The 18,348-nt window shown below is 44.1% G+C and overlaps 1 protein-coding gene across 2 annotated transcripts in view; it reads right to left on the reverse strand.

The window, feature by feature from the left end:
- CHCHD3 (coiled-coil-helix-coiled-coil-helix domain containing 3) overlaps positions 1-17,292 on the reverse strand; it is a 248,719-nt gene extending 231,427 nt beyond the window's left edge. Inside the window, exons 1-2 of one of the 2 annotated variants that reach the window (XM_073328860.1) lie at positions 17,101-17,292; positions 12,992-13,103 (exon numbers count right to left, since the gene is read on the reverse strand). In XM_073328860.1, the coding sequence (XP_073184961.1) occupies positions 12,992-13,103; positions 17,101-17,184 (196 nt within the window). In that variant the 5' untranslated portion in view covers positions 17,185-17,292. The remainder of the gene's footprint in view (positions 1-12,991; positions 13,104-17,100) is intronic. The other variant, XM_073328859.1, reaches the window with a different exon arrangement.
- Positions 17,293-18,348: the final 1,056 nt, after the last annotated feature.

Consider the following 18,348-nt stretch of genomic DNA (forward strand, 5'->3'; position numbering starts at 1 on the left):
CATTAGATATTTCGAATGTGCTTATCACTTAAGTATTCTAGACGCCATGGACACATGTGCCTGTAGGTTAGGCACAAATAATAGGTTTTTTAGAGGAAAGGGAGAGAAGTGGAAGGAAATCACAAAAACAATATGAATACAAATGTCTTAATTTCAGTGAAAACACTTTTGTATTTAAGTACCACCTAAAGTGTTTGAAACACAAATCATAGCATTGTGTTTGTGCCTGCTAATCAGAAACTGAACCTAACTACAAACAACATTAACTTTACCTGTATTTTCAGCATTCAGCCAAATTAAATAAAAATTATTTTAATGGTGAAAAATAAATTAGATGTTAAATACATTATTAAATCTGTAAGAATTTTACATATATCTATAGTAACAGGTAATAAGATTTTAAAAATAAACTTTAAAATGACTATGATGCCCTTTAAAGGGACATAGTATTCACAAGAACTCTACTGCTGCTAAGCGACCTGCATGCTTATAACATTACAAAATAAGAAAAACATGCCACTATAAAGGGATGCAGCAGGTAATCTTACTGCTGCAGAGAGCAGAGCTAGTTTCGTTTTAGTAACAAGCTAGATCTAGTACTGCCAGAAAGTAGCACATTGACCCTGCATGAAAGAGCCTCACAAAGGCAGTATTTCTCAATCCTAGCAGGGGGACTCAGGGCTACAATACAAGGTCCAGAAAATTTCATAGATTATAAAACTAGAAGGGACAAATGGTCAAATGATAATCCCAAGGACAAAGAACAGGCAGAAATAACAATGTAGTGATCTACACTGTCATACTAAATATGAGTTCAATTCCAATCTGTTGTTCTCCAAACCACTGCCCTGGAATGTAGTGAAAAGAGCATACTCCACTCCTAAATTAGGAGAATACAGATCAGAAGGACCTTGTGTCACTGGCTCCACATTCAGGGACCACTCCAGAAGTCTGACACAGCACTGAAAGGAAGCTCTTCAACCAGAGTGTTAGTTGGCAACAACAAAACACTTAACTGAAGCAGGAGGTTGCAAAGAAGAGGAGACTCAAAACTCCAGCAAGGACACAGAACATCCTCCTCCTCTCCAATAGTCATTTTTAACTTGGCTTTTTAAAGGGACACTGTCAAATGCAATGTAGAATTTTTTAAAATGTCTTCAAAGTTGAGACATCCCTATCCCTTGGGCTCACTCCCTTGCCAATATTTGCAGGTTTATTATAATTTTCCAACTTTTTGGAATCCCACACACACAGTCTCTCCCTCTTCCCCTATTGCTGAATTACATTTCTACCAAACAGTGGAAAGTGATTCAGTGACTGAAAAGGAGAAGCAGTAGAAGTGACTTTACACAAAATACTGTCAATTCCATAAGGCTAAACTGGAAAAAAAGAAGAATTATTTCCCCCCTCTAATCTTTCCATTACAAGTAACACTTAAAAGTGCTGTAACAATAGATTAAGTTATTCGGAGAGGTATGCAATTTTTAACTTCTGAAGGTGTTTCCAAGTTTTAGTGACATTTCTGAACAAAAAGTCAAAGATCTTAAATACATGCAAGCCACTTTCAGGAAATAAGATCAATTTACAGTATTAGTAGATATATTTTTTCCTAGCTCCAAGGGGACAATAAGCAGTAAGTGGTTGCCTCCTGTTTAACTAATAAACAGCTCTGAGAGCGCTTTTGTGGAAGAAGACTATACAGTACACTTAACCTGTCTGATCTGACAGTTGATGAAGAGCTTTAGGAACACTTGGCTCCAGCCTGCACCTGCAGGTGGAAGATAATAAAACAAACCCTTTCTTTTCATGCTGATATGACAAACAGCAGATCCATAGCTCTAAAATGTTCTTTAATATTACATTAAAGATCTTTTAAGCTGCACATAAGTCATCACCGATAGAAAACAAGCACCTCCTGTTACAGCCAGGAGGCATCATTACTTTAGCAGGATGAATGGGGCTCTGTATGTCCTTAAGAATCTGCCATATAAAATGTACTTTTTCTTTAATATTGTGAAAAAAATGAGAACCTGCAAAATTCAAAAGGTTTTCCCTCTTCACCTGACTGAAGAATAAAGACTTGGTTTAAAATCAAAAGTGAACTGAGTTACACGTACTAAACTCTCCTGGCACACTCCAGTTCATTTTAATTTCGGTGACAGGCCATGTCAATTACATGTAACTCAGATAAGCATGTTCTTGATACCATATAGTACAATCTCTAATTAAACAAAGGATTCAGTAGTTTTGACATGCTAAGCTGCTTGTCAAAATTTTTGATGCTGCTTAACTCAAAGCTAAAGAAACCCACTTTAAAAAGGCAGCTATTGTGTTTTTTTGTTTTGTTTTTTTTTAAGAGAGAGAAAGCACGTGATCTCACACACACACACCCCCACCCACCAGATAACTCTCAGGACTTGTATTCTAAATGGCATATTCCTTTACGCTCCTAAGACTAATTACCAAAAAGGAGAAACCTCGCCTGTAATACTAGCATTACACCATAAAATCACATTTGTTGAGCCCCGTGCAATGGCTGCCTGCCACCTTACCACCTCAAACTGTTAAAAAAGGCTCCCCATCCAATCTCTGTCTCCCCTATGCCCTCCCCAGCTCCTTGTCCAGGTCTCACTGCCCAACCAGTTCCAAGTTTCCCCCTCACAGCCAGGCTCCTCATCAGATCTCCCCACACCACATTGGTTCCCAGTTGCATTCCCAGACAGTCCCAGTCTGCTCCAAATCTTGTCTCAGGCTCCCAAGCACCCCTACACGCACCATGTTCCAGTCCATCTCTCCCCACCAGCTTCCAGTCTCAGTTCTCACCCCCGGGCTCCTTGCTCCCATCTATCTCCCAGCCCAGTTCGTCTCCCCTCTGCATTCAAATCAGGCAGCTTACTCCCCTATGCTGCCCTGCCATAGTAAAAGGATCACTAAGAACACAGAGGCAGGCTACCTGCTATCAGTTCTGGTACTCAGATCCAGCATGGTCCCCAGTCACTCAGAGTTGAGACTGCACGGAAACACGTGCTCACCCCCAGGGTTGAGCATGCCCAGTATAGATACATTTCCTAAAGATTCTAACTGTGAAGGTTAGCAGATCTCTACTAAGGGATATTTCAAAGGGTTACAAGGGTTACAACTTGGTCAAATTTGGACAGATATTCACGAGGACAGCAAAAGGCACATCCTCAACATAAAAGTCAGCTTCCCTGCCCCCACCGCCACATTTCGAGTCCCTGCTCTAAAGAACAAGGGTGCTCAAGATTTTTTAAATAAAAGTCCCACCAAAATTTTTTTTTACATGGACAAAACATATTTTCCCCTAGCCTCATGCTCTGAAACAGCTGAACCATTTTGTATAAAGAACACACCACTTAACACACATACCCAGCATGGAGAATTGTAGTGGGAAGTGGTGGACAACCTTAATAATAGGCACCTGTGACGGGGTGTACCAGTCCCTTTGAGAGGCCTCGCAGTCCTACCACACCCTGCCCTAGGAAAGGAGCATTGAAAGTGGGTCCTCCAGGCCTGCCTAGAAAGACTGCACAGAAGTAGCCAATGAGAGTGTAGCAGGCTCAGTTAAAAGGAGCTGGAGGGCCTGAACAGGTCAGTGGATGGCTGGGATCAGAAAGCTGTGAAAGTGCACAGGTAAAGAGGCTTGAGAGAGACCCTGGTCAAGAAGGGACCAGACTGTGAAGCTCTCCAGGCAGAAAGGCCTAGGAAAGAGAACCCTAACTAAAAGGGGGCAGAGACTGTTACAAGCTCTCCAAGCAAAGAGGCCTGAGAGAAGATCCTGAGGAATCAAGACAGAGGCTGAGAAACTCTCCAAGCAAGGTGACCTGAGAGAGACCCTGCTCAAACAGAGAGCCCAAGAAGGTGATGGGACTGAGTGAGAAGCAGCCCAAGGAACACAGCAGCAACTATTAAAGGGAAGCAGCACATGGCTGCTGTTTATAGGGTCCCTGGGGTGGGATCCAGAGCAGTGGGCGGTCTTGGGTTCCCCCGCTGGCTGCTGAGGAAATGGCCTAAGGCCCAAGAAGGTGATAAGACTCGGTACTAAAAGCCCAAGAAAGGGGCTAGAATTTAAACAGGCCCAGAGATGGGGCTGAATACCCCAGAGAGGGCCAACCACTTTTTGGATTTTGTTACCCGAGAAGGGGTTTGTTCATGCATATTAATCGAGAGACTTAGCCAGAGGGCTTAGCCACTGAAGACCCACCTAACAAGGGCAAAAGCCGACAGGAGGCGCCAGGAAGAGGAAAGTGCAGGATTGCACCCGGCCAACAGGAAGCGTTCAAGAGAGATGAGTGCACCTCATCACAACAGTACAATAAGCCATGCCCATAACACATATCATTCCATTCTTAAACCCATCGCTACACACTACTGTTTTGTCTGGCAGAATGTTCTATGATCTAAATCATGCATGACTGGAAATACCTCTTCTTCTCTAGCTTAAAAATATCATTCCACACTTTTAGTTGAGAACACCTAAAACACCACAGCTCTGAGAGCCTAAACAGCCGAAACATAAGCCAGGTGCCAGCAGCTTTTTATTTTTGGTTTCCCATTAGTTAGTTATTGCCAGGGGGAGAGTGTTTTTTGAGCACAAAATCCATATTGTTTGTGAAGAGGATCACTAACTGCAGGTGCTACCCAATAGTCAGCAAGGGCATAGCAGGTTATCTTTTTCCTGGCACTTCCCTGTTGGCAGCAACTCTGGACCTGAAGTGGTCTGTCCTTTCTGTAACTCAGCACTCTGCCCAGATCATGTTTTCTGTATGCTGTTTTCAAGGTACATAGCGTCCAGCAGTTGGGGAGTCCTCTGGGTTATGCAAGGGGGCTTTGGTTCTGCCCCTCTAGTCTGAGGTCTTGGGATCTTGACTCTTCTGTCCTTAGGGTTTTTCTCTCTGTATCAGGGGTCTGCTTCTGTTTTTGGCACTCCCTAGATGTTGGTAAGGGAATCCAAGCCCACCCTCTCCACTGGATTCTGATCCAGGGACCGCGGTAAGCAGCTAAGTCCTGCATCACCAAATGCTCTACTGCTGCCTCCACGGATCACTTCCTACCAGATCCCTGTTTCCCAATGGGCAAAGCAGCTGGAATCAAAGATAAAGTCTCAGACCTTCTGAGACTCACATCTTCCTTCCCTTGGAGTCCAACACATCTCAAGAACTCGTTCTCAGGAGTTCAGAGTGCAAGTCAGTTCACCTCCACTGTCTTCTGCCATCCTAAGCTGGGCTGGTCTCCCTTTGAGATCCTCCTCCAAGCCATGCTTGCTTTGCAGGTGTGGCAGAGTGGGGCTGCCTGGGCCCAAGGCAGCTGCTTAACCCCTTCTTTACCAGTGCTGTGTTTGTATAGCCCATCATACTGTGTAACAAAAAACAGATCTGCTCTTCCTAACCTGTACACAGTTTCTAAGCAACCAGATAACATGTTGCATATAGTATCTTCATAATTGCTGTAAAAACATTTTTGCTATATCTGCATTGCTAAATTACTGAGGAAAAACAGACTTACAGCAAATATCTGCATTCAGTAAAACCTAATAGAGCGCTTAGAGCTTGGGGTAGGTTAGCATGAAATTTAATTTTGGCAAATCCACCTGAGACCAGGGAAGCACATAATATGCTGTACATTTGGAATGGCCTGTTTTACAGTACATATAGAAACAAAAATGGTACTTCTAAATGAATGCCTATTAAAGGAGAAAACACTGCCTGTGCACAAAAAGTTACCAGAGAGAAAGACAGAGAACTGACCACTAAAAGCAGAACTACTAGACCTACTTTAATCAAATAAATGTTAAACACACTGCTGTGGTAAACAGGAACAAACCAAGTTTCTCCTATCTACTTTTTCCTCCTTTTAGTTTTGTCTTGAGTCTCAAAAATATCCACTGGTCTTCCAAGATGTGAGCCATAAAACCGGTAAAATGATAATTAGACACAAACTTTCCAACTCACTGCTTGAGAATGTTCACGTTGCACTCTTCCACTATGCCTACCTGCTCTGATCTTGATAATTTCAAGACTACGCAAGTTAACAAGAAACCCAGCTCTCCGAACAGCAGAATCGCTGTGAATTTCAAAACAATTTTTTCTACCCTGGGTGGGGAAGAGATCCAGCTATGCTGCGAGCCAGGACCAGCTTGAAACTCTGCCAAACTCTTGCCAGTCCCACCAGCCAAGCACAGCCAAGCTCATGAAGGGAAAGGAACCTCGGTAAGTGTGTGCATGTATTTTCCCTTACAAAGTTTAACTGTAAAGATAGCACGCAGCCCATCCCTAAGTTAAGACACAGGCATCAACTTTTCACTGTTTTACTCATAAAAGAAGATATAGCAGTACAACAAGCATTCTCCTGTAAGGTAGGGAAGGAACGCATGTGGAGCAGTTTGTTTATGTACACAGTAATGTCCCTTGTATCATAGTAAGGGCCCTGGAATCCTGAGAGATCTCAATAAAAATTTTATGTAGATACTCTGCAATACTCTTCCAAAGGATGTATGCCTTATTTTTCCTCCATGGTAGGACACCTTCCCATGCCACTCTCCACTGAGTTTGGCTGGAACCATTACAGTAAACAGGCTAGTGGCACATGGGTCCAGGCAGTTTTGGGATGCCAGTGGCAGCTGTGCCTTTGTTACCCTCAGTGAGATATCAGCTAAAATCACCACCACCTGTGGAAAACAGTACCAGTATTCAGTGCCATTGCCCTATACTTGAACCCATGGAAATAGGGCCCGAAGTGTTGTTATTTCATGCAACCTAAAATCTTAATGCCCTCCTCCTTCCCTCCCCCATGCCCTTCTGGCCCATATCCATCATGGCCGGGACTTAAGAGAAGTGCTGTGCAGAGGTACTCCAAAGCTGAAGTGTCAATAAACATATCTTTAAAAAAATTGGAATAAGGGGAGGGAGTTTTTAAATTCATCTTTCACTGCCCATTACAGCTGTAAATCCAACAATACATATGTCTGTTTTATCTGTAGCTACTGCCGTTGCAGCCTTGAGGAGGGCCCCTTCCATACCAGCAGAATGCCTGACCTTGAGAAGGAGGACAAAGGAGATGGCTAAGAAGGATATGTTTAGCGAGATCCTGCAAGCAGTGTTGCATCAGACCAGAAACTCAGGACTTAGTGGGCCAACATGGCAGATGGCATGCAGAGGAATAGAGAAGACAGGAAAAAAATGGAGAGACACCAGGCATCCCAACAGGAAAAGGAAAGGAAGGTGCATGACAACAGCTCCCACTATAGATTTTCCAACCCCAAAATTATTTCCCACTGACCAGTAGCAATCCCATGCTGCAAGCTACCAGAGTGCATTTGCCACTTGCTTCTTAACTGTCAATGTAGTTCTCATTCTAGTGTCCTTGAGCTGGAAAGGCTGGAGTGAGCTTGGCACACAGATCCAGATATAGAATTTTCAGATGCAAAAGACAACATTCATCATCCCAACCCAACATTACAATGCTATCTCACCAATCAGTGCTTGTTTTTTAGGCTCAAAAGCAGTGCTCCACCGTCTGCAGCTACTCCACGAACGCCACCATGAATTGTTTTTCGCTATGTCCCTTAACAATCTGTCCTCCCAGCTACAGAACTTTGGATTTAACTGTAAATCCACTAAAGATTCCATAGCTGAGAACATGTCAAAGCACACAACTGAACTTCTGGTGAACAGTAGGAGTGTCCACACAACGAGTTACTGTGTGGTGAGCTAGTGCGCTGTAGATTCACATCCTGCCTTGCTGTTCACTAACTGTGTAGGCAACCCAATAGTTCACCTACTAATAGCCAAACTAAACAGTGCATTTCCATCTGCCCCAAAGAATGCATCAACAAGATGGCAGAAAGTTTAAGAACAGCCAATAATTATTTACTGATCTGCAAGTAGATTTATCAGGTTATACTAAAATACACACTAAAACAGTTTTAATAACACAAATTAATAGGTCTATATCCTCTATTGTGGAGAATAGGGCATTATATTACACTTTCAGGGGATTGGGTGAAAAAACTTAATAAATTCAATCTCTGATTACCATAAACAAAACAAAAACAAAAAACAATTTGACTTTTTGCTTCTAATTTTTATTCTGTTTTGCACTGAAATATACACCCCACCAAGGTGGTTTGTGACAGTCCACTCAATTAAGAGGTCTCTCTCATGTCCTGTGCATACCACTGTCCTCCATATACTTTTGGCATCTAGGGACATGAGTGCCAGGTTAAAAATTATAGTGACAAAATGAAGAATTTGACAACTTTAGCAGGCTACTGGGTTAGAAGACATTTCATCATCTAATTATAAAATTTTACGCTGATACTGAAATGCTTTGGGTGAAAGGTTCAAACTACACACCACTGAAAACAGAGCCAAATCTGAGAAAGAACATGGCACCAACTGCCATAAACATGCTGCAAGACAGCAGGGGTGTGACTATTTTAGTTAAGGATGCTAGGACAAATCCCTACTCAACTAAACTGCCTTGTGATCTTTAGCATGTGATGACTGTAATGACTTCTAATCTCTATCTGATCAGCCAGCCATTCAATGCACTTTAGCAAATCTTTTCAAGAGAGTGTAAATTAAGTTTGCTGTCACCAAACAACCAAAAATTTTTATTAAAAGTGTACCTTTTCCAAGATTAAGAGCGGCCTTGCCTGGATCCTTTTTATAAAAGTGACACCGTCCAAGCGTAGCCATGTTAGACTCTATTTTCATGTACAGACCAAACTTTTCTGTTACTTTAAAATGGTCATCACACGGTAAATGAAAAGGAACAATTATTTTCAGAGTGCAAGACTAGCAAAGGGTGAGAGACTTTACTTGCAGAGGAGCTCTTGATTAACTCAAATGGGCACTAACTTGGCAAATTCTAGTTGCATTCTTCCATGCTGTTTTACAAATCGTAAACTCAAAACTAAACAAAGTACAAGCCACACAGAATAGCTCCTATATTTTCCCTGAAGCTCCCCGATCCAATTGCTGATGAGCACCACCCAGTAGTCTTTCTATCCTCAGTAATAGGACCTTTCCTCTGAAGGTGCTGAAGTGTTTAAATGAAGACTAGATGTCTTCCTAAAGACGTGTTGTAGTTTAAACAGAAGTTATAGGTTTGATGCACAAATTCCAGAGTAAGATTCTTTGGCTAGCGTTATGCAGAATATCAGACTAGATGATTATAATGGTCACTTCTGCACTCAAAAACTATTCCATAGTTTCAGTTGCATCTAGTTAGCTCCCAATGAGGAGTGTCTCCATGAGTTGCCTCCAAATTCTGAATGTAAATTAACCCTTGAAACCCTAGACCATTGTCTATCTTGACAGGGCTTATTTATAGAGACACCTCTGGGGTGGGGTGTTTCAGGTGTTTGAGGGCTCCTACAGGGACAACAAAAGAGCTGTACACCCGCTCACATAGCAACACACATAATTTAGGGTACCATTTCCAAATGAAAGGACCTGGTCATGTTTTTCTACTTTTGTTGAACATTCTAAGTCTGACTTACCGTATATACTCGGTCATAAGCCAAATATTTTTGGTAAAAAAATGACGCATCAAAGAGCGGGGGTAGGCTTATAAATGGGTCTACACCAAAATTTGATTATTTTAAACTCTGTGAAATCATTGAATTGAATATCTAATATATTGTCGTTTTGTTTACCGGGAGCATCTGCAGGCATGGAGCCCCTCAGTTCCCTGTGGCCGCAGTTTGCCGTTCCCAGCCAATGGGAGCTGAGGGAAGTGGCGCCAGTCCCCCACAGCTCCCATTGGCTAGGAATGACAAACCGCGGCCACAGGAAGCTGAGGGGCTCCGTGCCTGCGAACGCTCCAGGTAAGCAAAATGCCCCGACCCGCCAGCGGCTTACCCTGATGGGCCAGGAGTCAACATTTGCCAACCCCTGAAATATAGGGTCAGCTTACTGAAGGGTCATACAGTTTTTACCATTTTTACTTATCCATCTTGGGAGGGCGGGGGTCGAATTATAAACGAACCGGCTTATGATCGAGAATATACGGTAGTTTGTTAGCTGGGGGGGGATAGAGGCTGTTTTATTACTCGTTTGTACAGAGGGGCCTTGATGCTTAACTGATTTTTGTAGGTGCTACTTTAATACAAATAATGAATAACCAATATTATTAGGAACAAAAACAGAAGAGAAAAAAAAGCCTTCAAAGCTCAGGAAGAATCTGTTCCCACAAGGGAAGAAATGTTGGCCAGGCATTAGAGCTTTTTTTCCCCTCCTTGTAATCTGGATTGTTGCTTTGGGGTTGTTTTTTCAAAATAGAATATTAACTTTACAGTAATCCAGTAAAGCTAAAATGAATTAAATCATTCTCTTTGTCTATTATGACTGAGTTTCAGATATAATACACACACAGAAAAAGCACTTAAATAGGGATATCAAATTACTTTTCATCAATATTGCCCTAGGAATTATAGATATACTTTAAAAAGATTTCACACTTGTTACATATTTTCAGTACATTTAATGTTGCTCAGAAGACTGAAAATGACTCAAGCAACCTATTATGGTTTAAGATATAGTATTCGAACTTCAGATTTCATTATAGTTGTACGGAAAAAAAAAATTCCCAATGGAGGTCAACAATCATTGGCAAGCAAGACATTCTTGCAAGTGATGTAACCTGTTACTCCTCAGCCTGCAGCTTCAGAAAACTCTACTCAATTTTTCCTACTTAAAGTTTTTGACCATTGTGAAAAGAATTAAAACAAGACATCCCAAGATAAAGGGTGCAGTCCATATGATGTGAGGTTCTTAACACAGAGATTGACTTTCAAACAAGGGATGTAAGAAAAATCTTGCAAGTCACTGCTTTATCTTATCATCTTATCAGACAAACACGGATGAGGACAAATTAGGTCTGGCTATAGTATAAACAGGTCCACCAGCATTAATGCATCAAAAGAACTCAAGTCTGTAGTTCTTTCCTGAAAACACTCAAGGAAAAGTATACATTACCACATCTCTCATACCTCTCTAGCATTATTTAATCCTCTTAAATACAAGTCATTTTTTAACAACAAAAGTAAGCTATAACCCCTGCTGTACATTCTAGCAGAAATAGTCACTTCATCTAAATGTATGGTGGCTGTTTTTAAAGTTGAAAGTATATATAAGAAAGATAGTACGAGTTTCCCTAAGCTAGCAAAGGGTCAAACTGAATTTGAAGCCTTTGGAGTTCAATAAAAAGAACTGTATTGATTCCCCCAGCCTACCATACAGAGAGGAGACAAATAAAGCGTACAGTTTATGCACACTAAGATTAGACCTCTGGAATCCCTGGCTGCCAGTCCTGTGCACAGATTACCCATTCCAAATTTCCCTTTTTCACAGTTGCCTAAACATGAGAATCCCATTCTCAACACTTGTTTCATTTTATTTTCTAGAACTGCCCACAGTGATAATAGTGAGCAACAGCAATGAACATTATTACTGTTTTACAGGGCATTTTAGCACTGTGGTGGGATATATCACAATGAGATTATCTCAAAGGTAAGGGTATGATTTCAGTCAAAAGATACAAAGTGCAGCCTCTGGAGTGGCCCTTTTTATAACAGTAACATAGCACACAACGTCACAAGAACTACATTCGTTTAACTAAACTGGACAGTAGTGGGGCTGAGGCACGGCACCAGAGCCCTACTCCAAATCCCACTGAAGTCTATGGAAAAGTCAACTGGACTACACCCTGGAGTGAGGAGATCTGGTTTCCACTCCTTTCTCTACTGCTGATTGTGTGCGATACGAGGCATGTCACCTTGCCTCTCCATGTCAAAGTTTCCCATTCTGTAAACTGGGGATAGCTCCTTACCAGGTGTGTTGTGATGCTTAATATTTGTAACACTCTCAAAAACAGTAGATGAAAGATGATACATTCACCTCATTGAAACTTTGCCTCAAGACCCATTTCTACCACAGTGTCTGTGATAAACTGGCAACTGAGAGCAACTAAGCAAATGGCTATTAGGGAATACTGATATTAATATTTCTGGTATATTTTAAAAAAATAGTTTTACTTGAAACCTGCTCATTGTCACATAGTCATATGCTCCTATCACTGTTATTCTTGTCCTCTCCCCTCCACATATTTGTTGCATCGTCTTAATTCAGATTGCAAGGTCTTTGGCACAAAGGCCATTTTCAGTATGTATTTGTATAGGGTTTGGCACAACGGTGCCTTGATCTGGGGCTTCTGGGCACTAGCAAAATACAAATAAATAATAATCCAGGTAATCTTTAGTACGAGCTACAATTATCCTTATTTTCATCAAGACAAAGAAAACAGATAAAGTATCCATCTTAAAGCATATTCTGTATATCTCTAATAAAACAATGCGAATACTTGATTTTGATAACAAAAAAGCCCAAAACAAGTAGGAAAAAAAATCATCATCAGAACCTGAGAGCTACTTCCTAAACTAACATTTTCTTTTCTTTCCCTAAATAGATATTCAATATAATTTAGAAAAAATTTAACCAGGGATGTTTTTCCTTTTAGGAAATTCCATACAATTAGATACCTGGCTTCCTTTTAATGAATTTTTAGAGAAGATACATTCATCAATAGCAAGAAAATACATAACACTCCAATCACAGAAAAGAAAAAATAAGACAAATTTGAGAGTATTTAAGTGTTCTGACTAGATTGTTTTCCTTATCTGTTTCGTGTGTGTTTAATAAAGCATTTTAAAACAATAAGCAAAACTAAGTCCATCATTATCACTCAGCTTGGAGAGAGGGGGTTATTGTCGATGTCAGGCAGAGAAAGAGTATCAAATAGGATAACTTAAAAATTACAATATTCTAAAAACTCTCATTTTTACAAAGTGATCAGCAGGCACATTAACCTACAGAGTCATCTCTACAAAACGGTAACAAGTTTATCACAGTAATTTGAAAACTTCATCATACTCTACTTCTCCCCAAATTCTCAGAAAGTATGGCCATACCTGCGGTACCTCCAAGCAAGCCATGATCACCAGATGCTGATCGCTGCTGAAACTGCGGCCTTGCAGTGGACGAAGAAGACTCCTTCATACGATCAATGACACTCTCAGACAGCTGGAAAAAACATAAACCCCAGCAAGATAAAACAGGTTGCCAAAAAAACCCCAAACAAAACCACGGAATAAAAACGAAACATCTAAAATTTTATCAAAGATTTTGAATTAGCTTTGCAAAGCAATAGGTCTTCCACCCCTACTCCTTTCTTTCTTCCTCTCCAGACAAAGCCTGGAGGTATTTTTGAAGATGGGCAGGGGGAATGAGGGCATTTTGGGCTTGCTATAGAATATGAACAGAAAGCAGCAGGGTGGGGAGTAAATTGGTCTGGGGAAATAAAATAAAAAATGGAAGCAGCATAGGAAATGTAACAAGTTCTGTACTGTTGACATATTGTTTAATTTTCTTAATTATTTGGATCCTAATCAAGGATCATATTTTGTGTTTACATAACACATAGCCCAAAGGAGCCTTGACCTGACTGGGGTCTCTAGACACTACCACAATACTAATAATAACAACAGCAAGTGTAATCTTCAGCTAAATCCACTCTAACATCAGCATAAGCACAGAATTCCCACATTTGTTAATAGTTTCAATGAATATGAATTGACGTGAGAACAAGAAATGAATGCACAGATTCAAGCATAGTCTGTAATAAGCCTGTAATGAGTTGAGCCCAGGGAAATACTTGACAGTAATATTAGTAAAATGGGTGGTAATATGAAATATTTATAATGTTCCAATTTACAGCTGTATCTTGTTTCCCCAATGCACCTTTTTAGGAAAAAGTAGTAAAACTTTATTATTTACTTCTTGGTCAGATTCTCCTGTGAAAAAACAGGTTCCGGCTAATTAAAATCTAGTTTTAACTTTATCAAAATACAAAACCAATTACATAACTAATAAAACCTTGTCTAAAAATATTTTATTGGTATAAATTCTTTATTTGATCAAAGACTTAGCAGGGAGATTCAATTTACACTTGAAGGTTTAAAATTATTCCATCCTCCTTATTTGCAAGGCTTAGTCAACCTCAACCCAGGTATGGTTCTGACCTTCTATCATATGCTTAAATTTTATTCATGTGAGTATTACCACTGAAGCTGGGGATATTTGTAGGAGCAGGATTTTATATTTGTACTATAAGAATTAATGTATGATTTGATCATCCTGCCAGCTACCCTTTTTGAATAGCAGAAAGGAATGACCCTCTGGGGCACTGGTAAAAATGCATCTGCCAGACTGCCACTTTCTGTACCAATGTTAAGGCAGGGACAGACCATAACAATCCTTATGACTGATTATGGTCACCCTTTTGTTTTAGGATAAGTTATAATGTCCACTATGGTTTCCTATATGTATTATAAATTAGGCACTCTAGTTAAATATACATTTATTTGTTTTAAGGTTTAGTAAGTAAGAAACAGGATCTTGTATTGCGTCTATTTTAAGGAGATTAGAGGAATGTTGAAGGTCCGGGCCAAAATGTGAACTGTTTTGATTACAAGATTTAGTAAGGTTTTATTTACAATGCCTTTCTTGCTCAACATAAAAACCGCTGTACACCTTTGAAGGTCTCTGTAAAAGACTGTTTCTGTGAATGAGGAGTACATGCATCAGGAAAAGATAAGGTGTGAAGGCCATTGTTAAAGTCAGATGGTCAAGAGAGGAGGAGTGAAGAAACTTAACTATACCAGAGAACCATCAACGTGCATCCATAATGAAGGAAGGGCAAATTGACGACCCTGAGGTGGAGGCTGGCACCTCTAAAGACAAGACAATTGATGAAATTGAAACCAGGACAGGATGACCCTCTCAGAGGTGTTCTGGAATGTTAACATCAAAAGACAACACCAATTAGGAGTAACTGGTCACAAACTGACACAGCAAGATCCATAGACTTCAATAGAGAAAAAAAAGACTATAAGAACTGGGTAGCTGGCCATGGCACTTTGGGTTCATCTTGCCACAACTCCAGGAGCATCGGATTGCGACCGACAGAGCCCGGCTCCCCTGTGCGACCGATCTGGCTGGCAACTAGACTGGTCCAGACTCTGGACTGGTAACTATAATCATCAACTGGCTAACTTAGAGGTGGGCAAACTACGGATTGCGGGACCCTCCTTCCCTGGGAGGCTCACCCCTAGCCCCTCCCGCCACAGCCTCAGCATGCCATACTGCCGGTGTAGTGTATTAAACTGCTCCGCGTAGGAATGTGCTGCTGGTAACCGTTACAGAGAGCAATTTACTATACTACACTGGCAACGCTCTGGGCGGTGCCGCTGTAGCGCTGCCAGCCACCGGTGCTCTGTGCTGTGCGGTAAAGGGGCAGGGAGTAGGGGGGGTTAGATAGAGGGCAGGGAAGTTCGGGTGGTGGTCAGGAGTGTGGAGGGGGTCGGGGCATCCAGAGGGCGGTGAAGGGGGTGGGGGGTTTGAATAGGGGCAGAGGTCCCAGGGGGCTAGTCAGGAAGGAGGAGGAGTTGGATGGGGCAGTGGGGGGAAATCAGGGGCAGGGGTTCCGGGGGCAGTCAGGGGACAGGGAGCAGGGGTGGATGGGGCAGGGGTCCTGGGGGGGGGGGCCATCAGGGAACAGGAGGGGGTTGGATGGGGCAGGAGTCTCGGGGGGGGAGGGCCATCAGGGGACGAGAAGCAAGTAGGGAGGGGAATACGGGGCAAGGGCACAGCCTGGCACAGCCTCCCCTAACCAGCCCTCCACACAATTTTCAAAACCCGATGTGGCCCTCGGGCCAAAAATTTTCCCACCCCTGTGCTAACTGCTGTATTCGCAATAAATGCGGCATATTGCCCTTTTCCCTGAAAAAGATCCTGTGTGACTCTTATACGCGTAACATATTCACTAGAGTAATGCTAAGCATTTGCAATATTGGGGCATAACAGACATAGCAAGTAACAAGAAGATTCTAAAACTGCTTGATTGACAGACAGATATAAATACAATATGAACTGCATTTGTCCTTGTCTTCCCTATTACCACATCTGAACCCACACTGGTTAATTCCCAATACTTTAAAACCAAGTTTACTCTGCCAAATGTTCTATCCATTCCCCTACATCAGTGCAGTCACAGTGACAGTAACAACTTTAAACCACACTGCGGTATTTAAAATACCATGAGTTTTGGGTGAAGAAGAAATACAAGGCTTTTCTGTACATTGAACTGCAGCGTCTGAGACTACCAGATAACCAGGGGAGGGGCAATGCCCATGTACACCACCAGGTATCCCTGTCTGTTCTGGAGCATTCTCCCATGTGAATGTCAGAAAAGGGCAACCACACAACAAGAACCCTACAGTGCCTTGTCTGGTTAAACTTTAATCTGATGCAGGGAACAAGGCACTTCAAACCCTAACAGTGTCACAGAAAAACCTGTGCGTGTGTGTTGACCAGTGACAGAATGAAAAGAGAGCGAGAGAAAGAGGTAGGACATGTGGAAAGGATGAGAGGAAAACAAGAGGAAGTCAAGGAGTGGGCGCAGGCTCTTCCAGCTCAGCCTCCCTCCTCTTCGCGTCCTCCTGTGAGTTTTCCTAACGAATCCTGACGACGACGAGATCCCAGCGGCCTATGCACGGGAACGCTTCGCTGCCGCGCTCTTCCTAAGCGTCCGACAACGCACCCGGCCTCCACGATGAGGGGCCTCCCGCGAACTCCAAGGTGGAGGGTCGGGAGGAGAGGAGGGGTCTCGGTGGCTGGGCCAGGGGCTCAGAAACGGGGGGGGGGGGGCCGGCAGGAATGCGACAGGGCCAGGCGAGAAGCGGCTGCAGGAGGGGAGGAGAAGACGGGGAGTGGGGCCGCAGAGAGGACGGGGGTCCTGGGGAGATGGGCGGCGGGGGAGAGCAGAGAGACAGGCGCAGGAAGAGCGGGACAGGAGGAGGTCTCAGGGGCCGTGGGGGTGGAAGGAAGCTGAGCGGGTCCCCGGCCTGAGGCCGAAGGGGAACGGTGGAGGGAGGAGGCAGCTGCCGGGGGTGGGGGCCGATGGTCGGGGCCCCTGCAGTGGCTGGGGGAGCGTCCCCCGGGTCCCCGGCCCCGCTCTCACCCGCACGCCCTTCACCACCGTGATATTCTCGTTCTCATCCGCCTCGAAGGTGACGCGCCGGGCGCTGCTCCCGCCGCCGCCCATCGCGGCTCCAGGCTGCTAGGCCACAGCCGGGGACAGCACCAAGGAGACTCGCGCTCCCCTCCGCCAGCTCACCCCGCCACAACACCGCCCGCCATTGGCCGGCCGCCGGACAAGCCCCGCCTCCCACCGATAGAAGCCCCCTTCCCATTGGCTACTACGCGGTAACCATGGAAATCGCCCGGGAAAGGCAAAGGGTCCGGAAACTTTTTCTACGGAAAACTTCCAGCGGGCGGGCCCTACAAGTCCCGGAATGCACAGCGCCACGAGTGCCCGGCGAAAAGGGCGAGAGGGACGCAGTGCAGGCTGGGTAGAGTAGTCCGCCAGCGTCTCCATTGAGCGAACCAGTCTCCCGTTGCATGCTGGGAGCTATCCGTTTCTTGGCGTCTGGGAAATGTAGTTCTCGTGAGTCGATGGAGGGGCACAGAGGTCGGGTTGCCAGGTGCCTGGTTTTCGATGGGAACACTCTGTCGAAACGGGCCCGGTTGCTGGGCTGTTAAAAGTCCGGTTGGCAGCACGGACGCAGCGGGGCAGGCATGTCCCTCCGGCTCAGAGGCGGCTACGGGGGCTCTGTGTGCTGCCCCCCCGGCCCGAGCACCGGCTCCGCAGCTCCCATTGGCCGGGAACTGCAGCCAATGGGAGTTGCGGAGGCGGTGCCCGCAAGCAGAGGCAGTGCACAGAACCGGAGGGGCATGCCGGCTGCTTCCCGGCAGCCGTCTGAGGGAAACGCTGCCCAGAGCTTGCACCCCTCATCCCCTCCTGCACCCCAACCCCCTGTCCCAACTCGCAACCCCCTCCTGCACCCAAACTCCTTCCCAAAGTCTGCAGCCCAAGCCCCCTCCCGCACCCTGAGCCCCTCATTTCTGGCCCCACCCTGGAGCCCACACCCCCAACCTGAGCCCTCACCCCCCTCCCACACCCCAACCCCCTGCCCCAGCCCGGTGAAAATGAGCGAGGGTGGGGGAGGGCAAGCGATGGAGGGAGGGGGGATGGAGTGAGCAGGGGCAGGGTCTCAGAGAAAGGGGGTGCAGGGGCAGGGCAAGGACGTTTGGGTGTCTGCGATTAGAAAGTTGGCAACCCTAGCACAGGGTGTCCTGAAACTGTCCTCTCCTCCTAACTCTATTTCCCTGTGTGCATCCACTTTGATACCATGTTTAATTACATCAC

Source organism: Lepidochelys kempii, chromosome 1 (assembly GCF_965140265.1).
Source record: "Lepidochelys kempii isolate rLepKem1 chromosome 1, rLepKem1.hap2, whole genome shotgun sequence".
Classification (NCBI taxonomy): Eukaryota; Metazoa; Chordata; order Testudines; family Cheloniidae; genus Lepidochelys; species Lepidochelys kempii.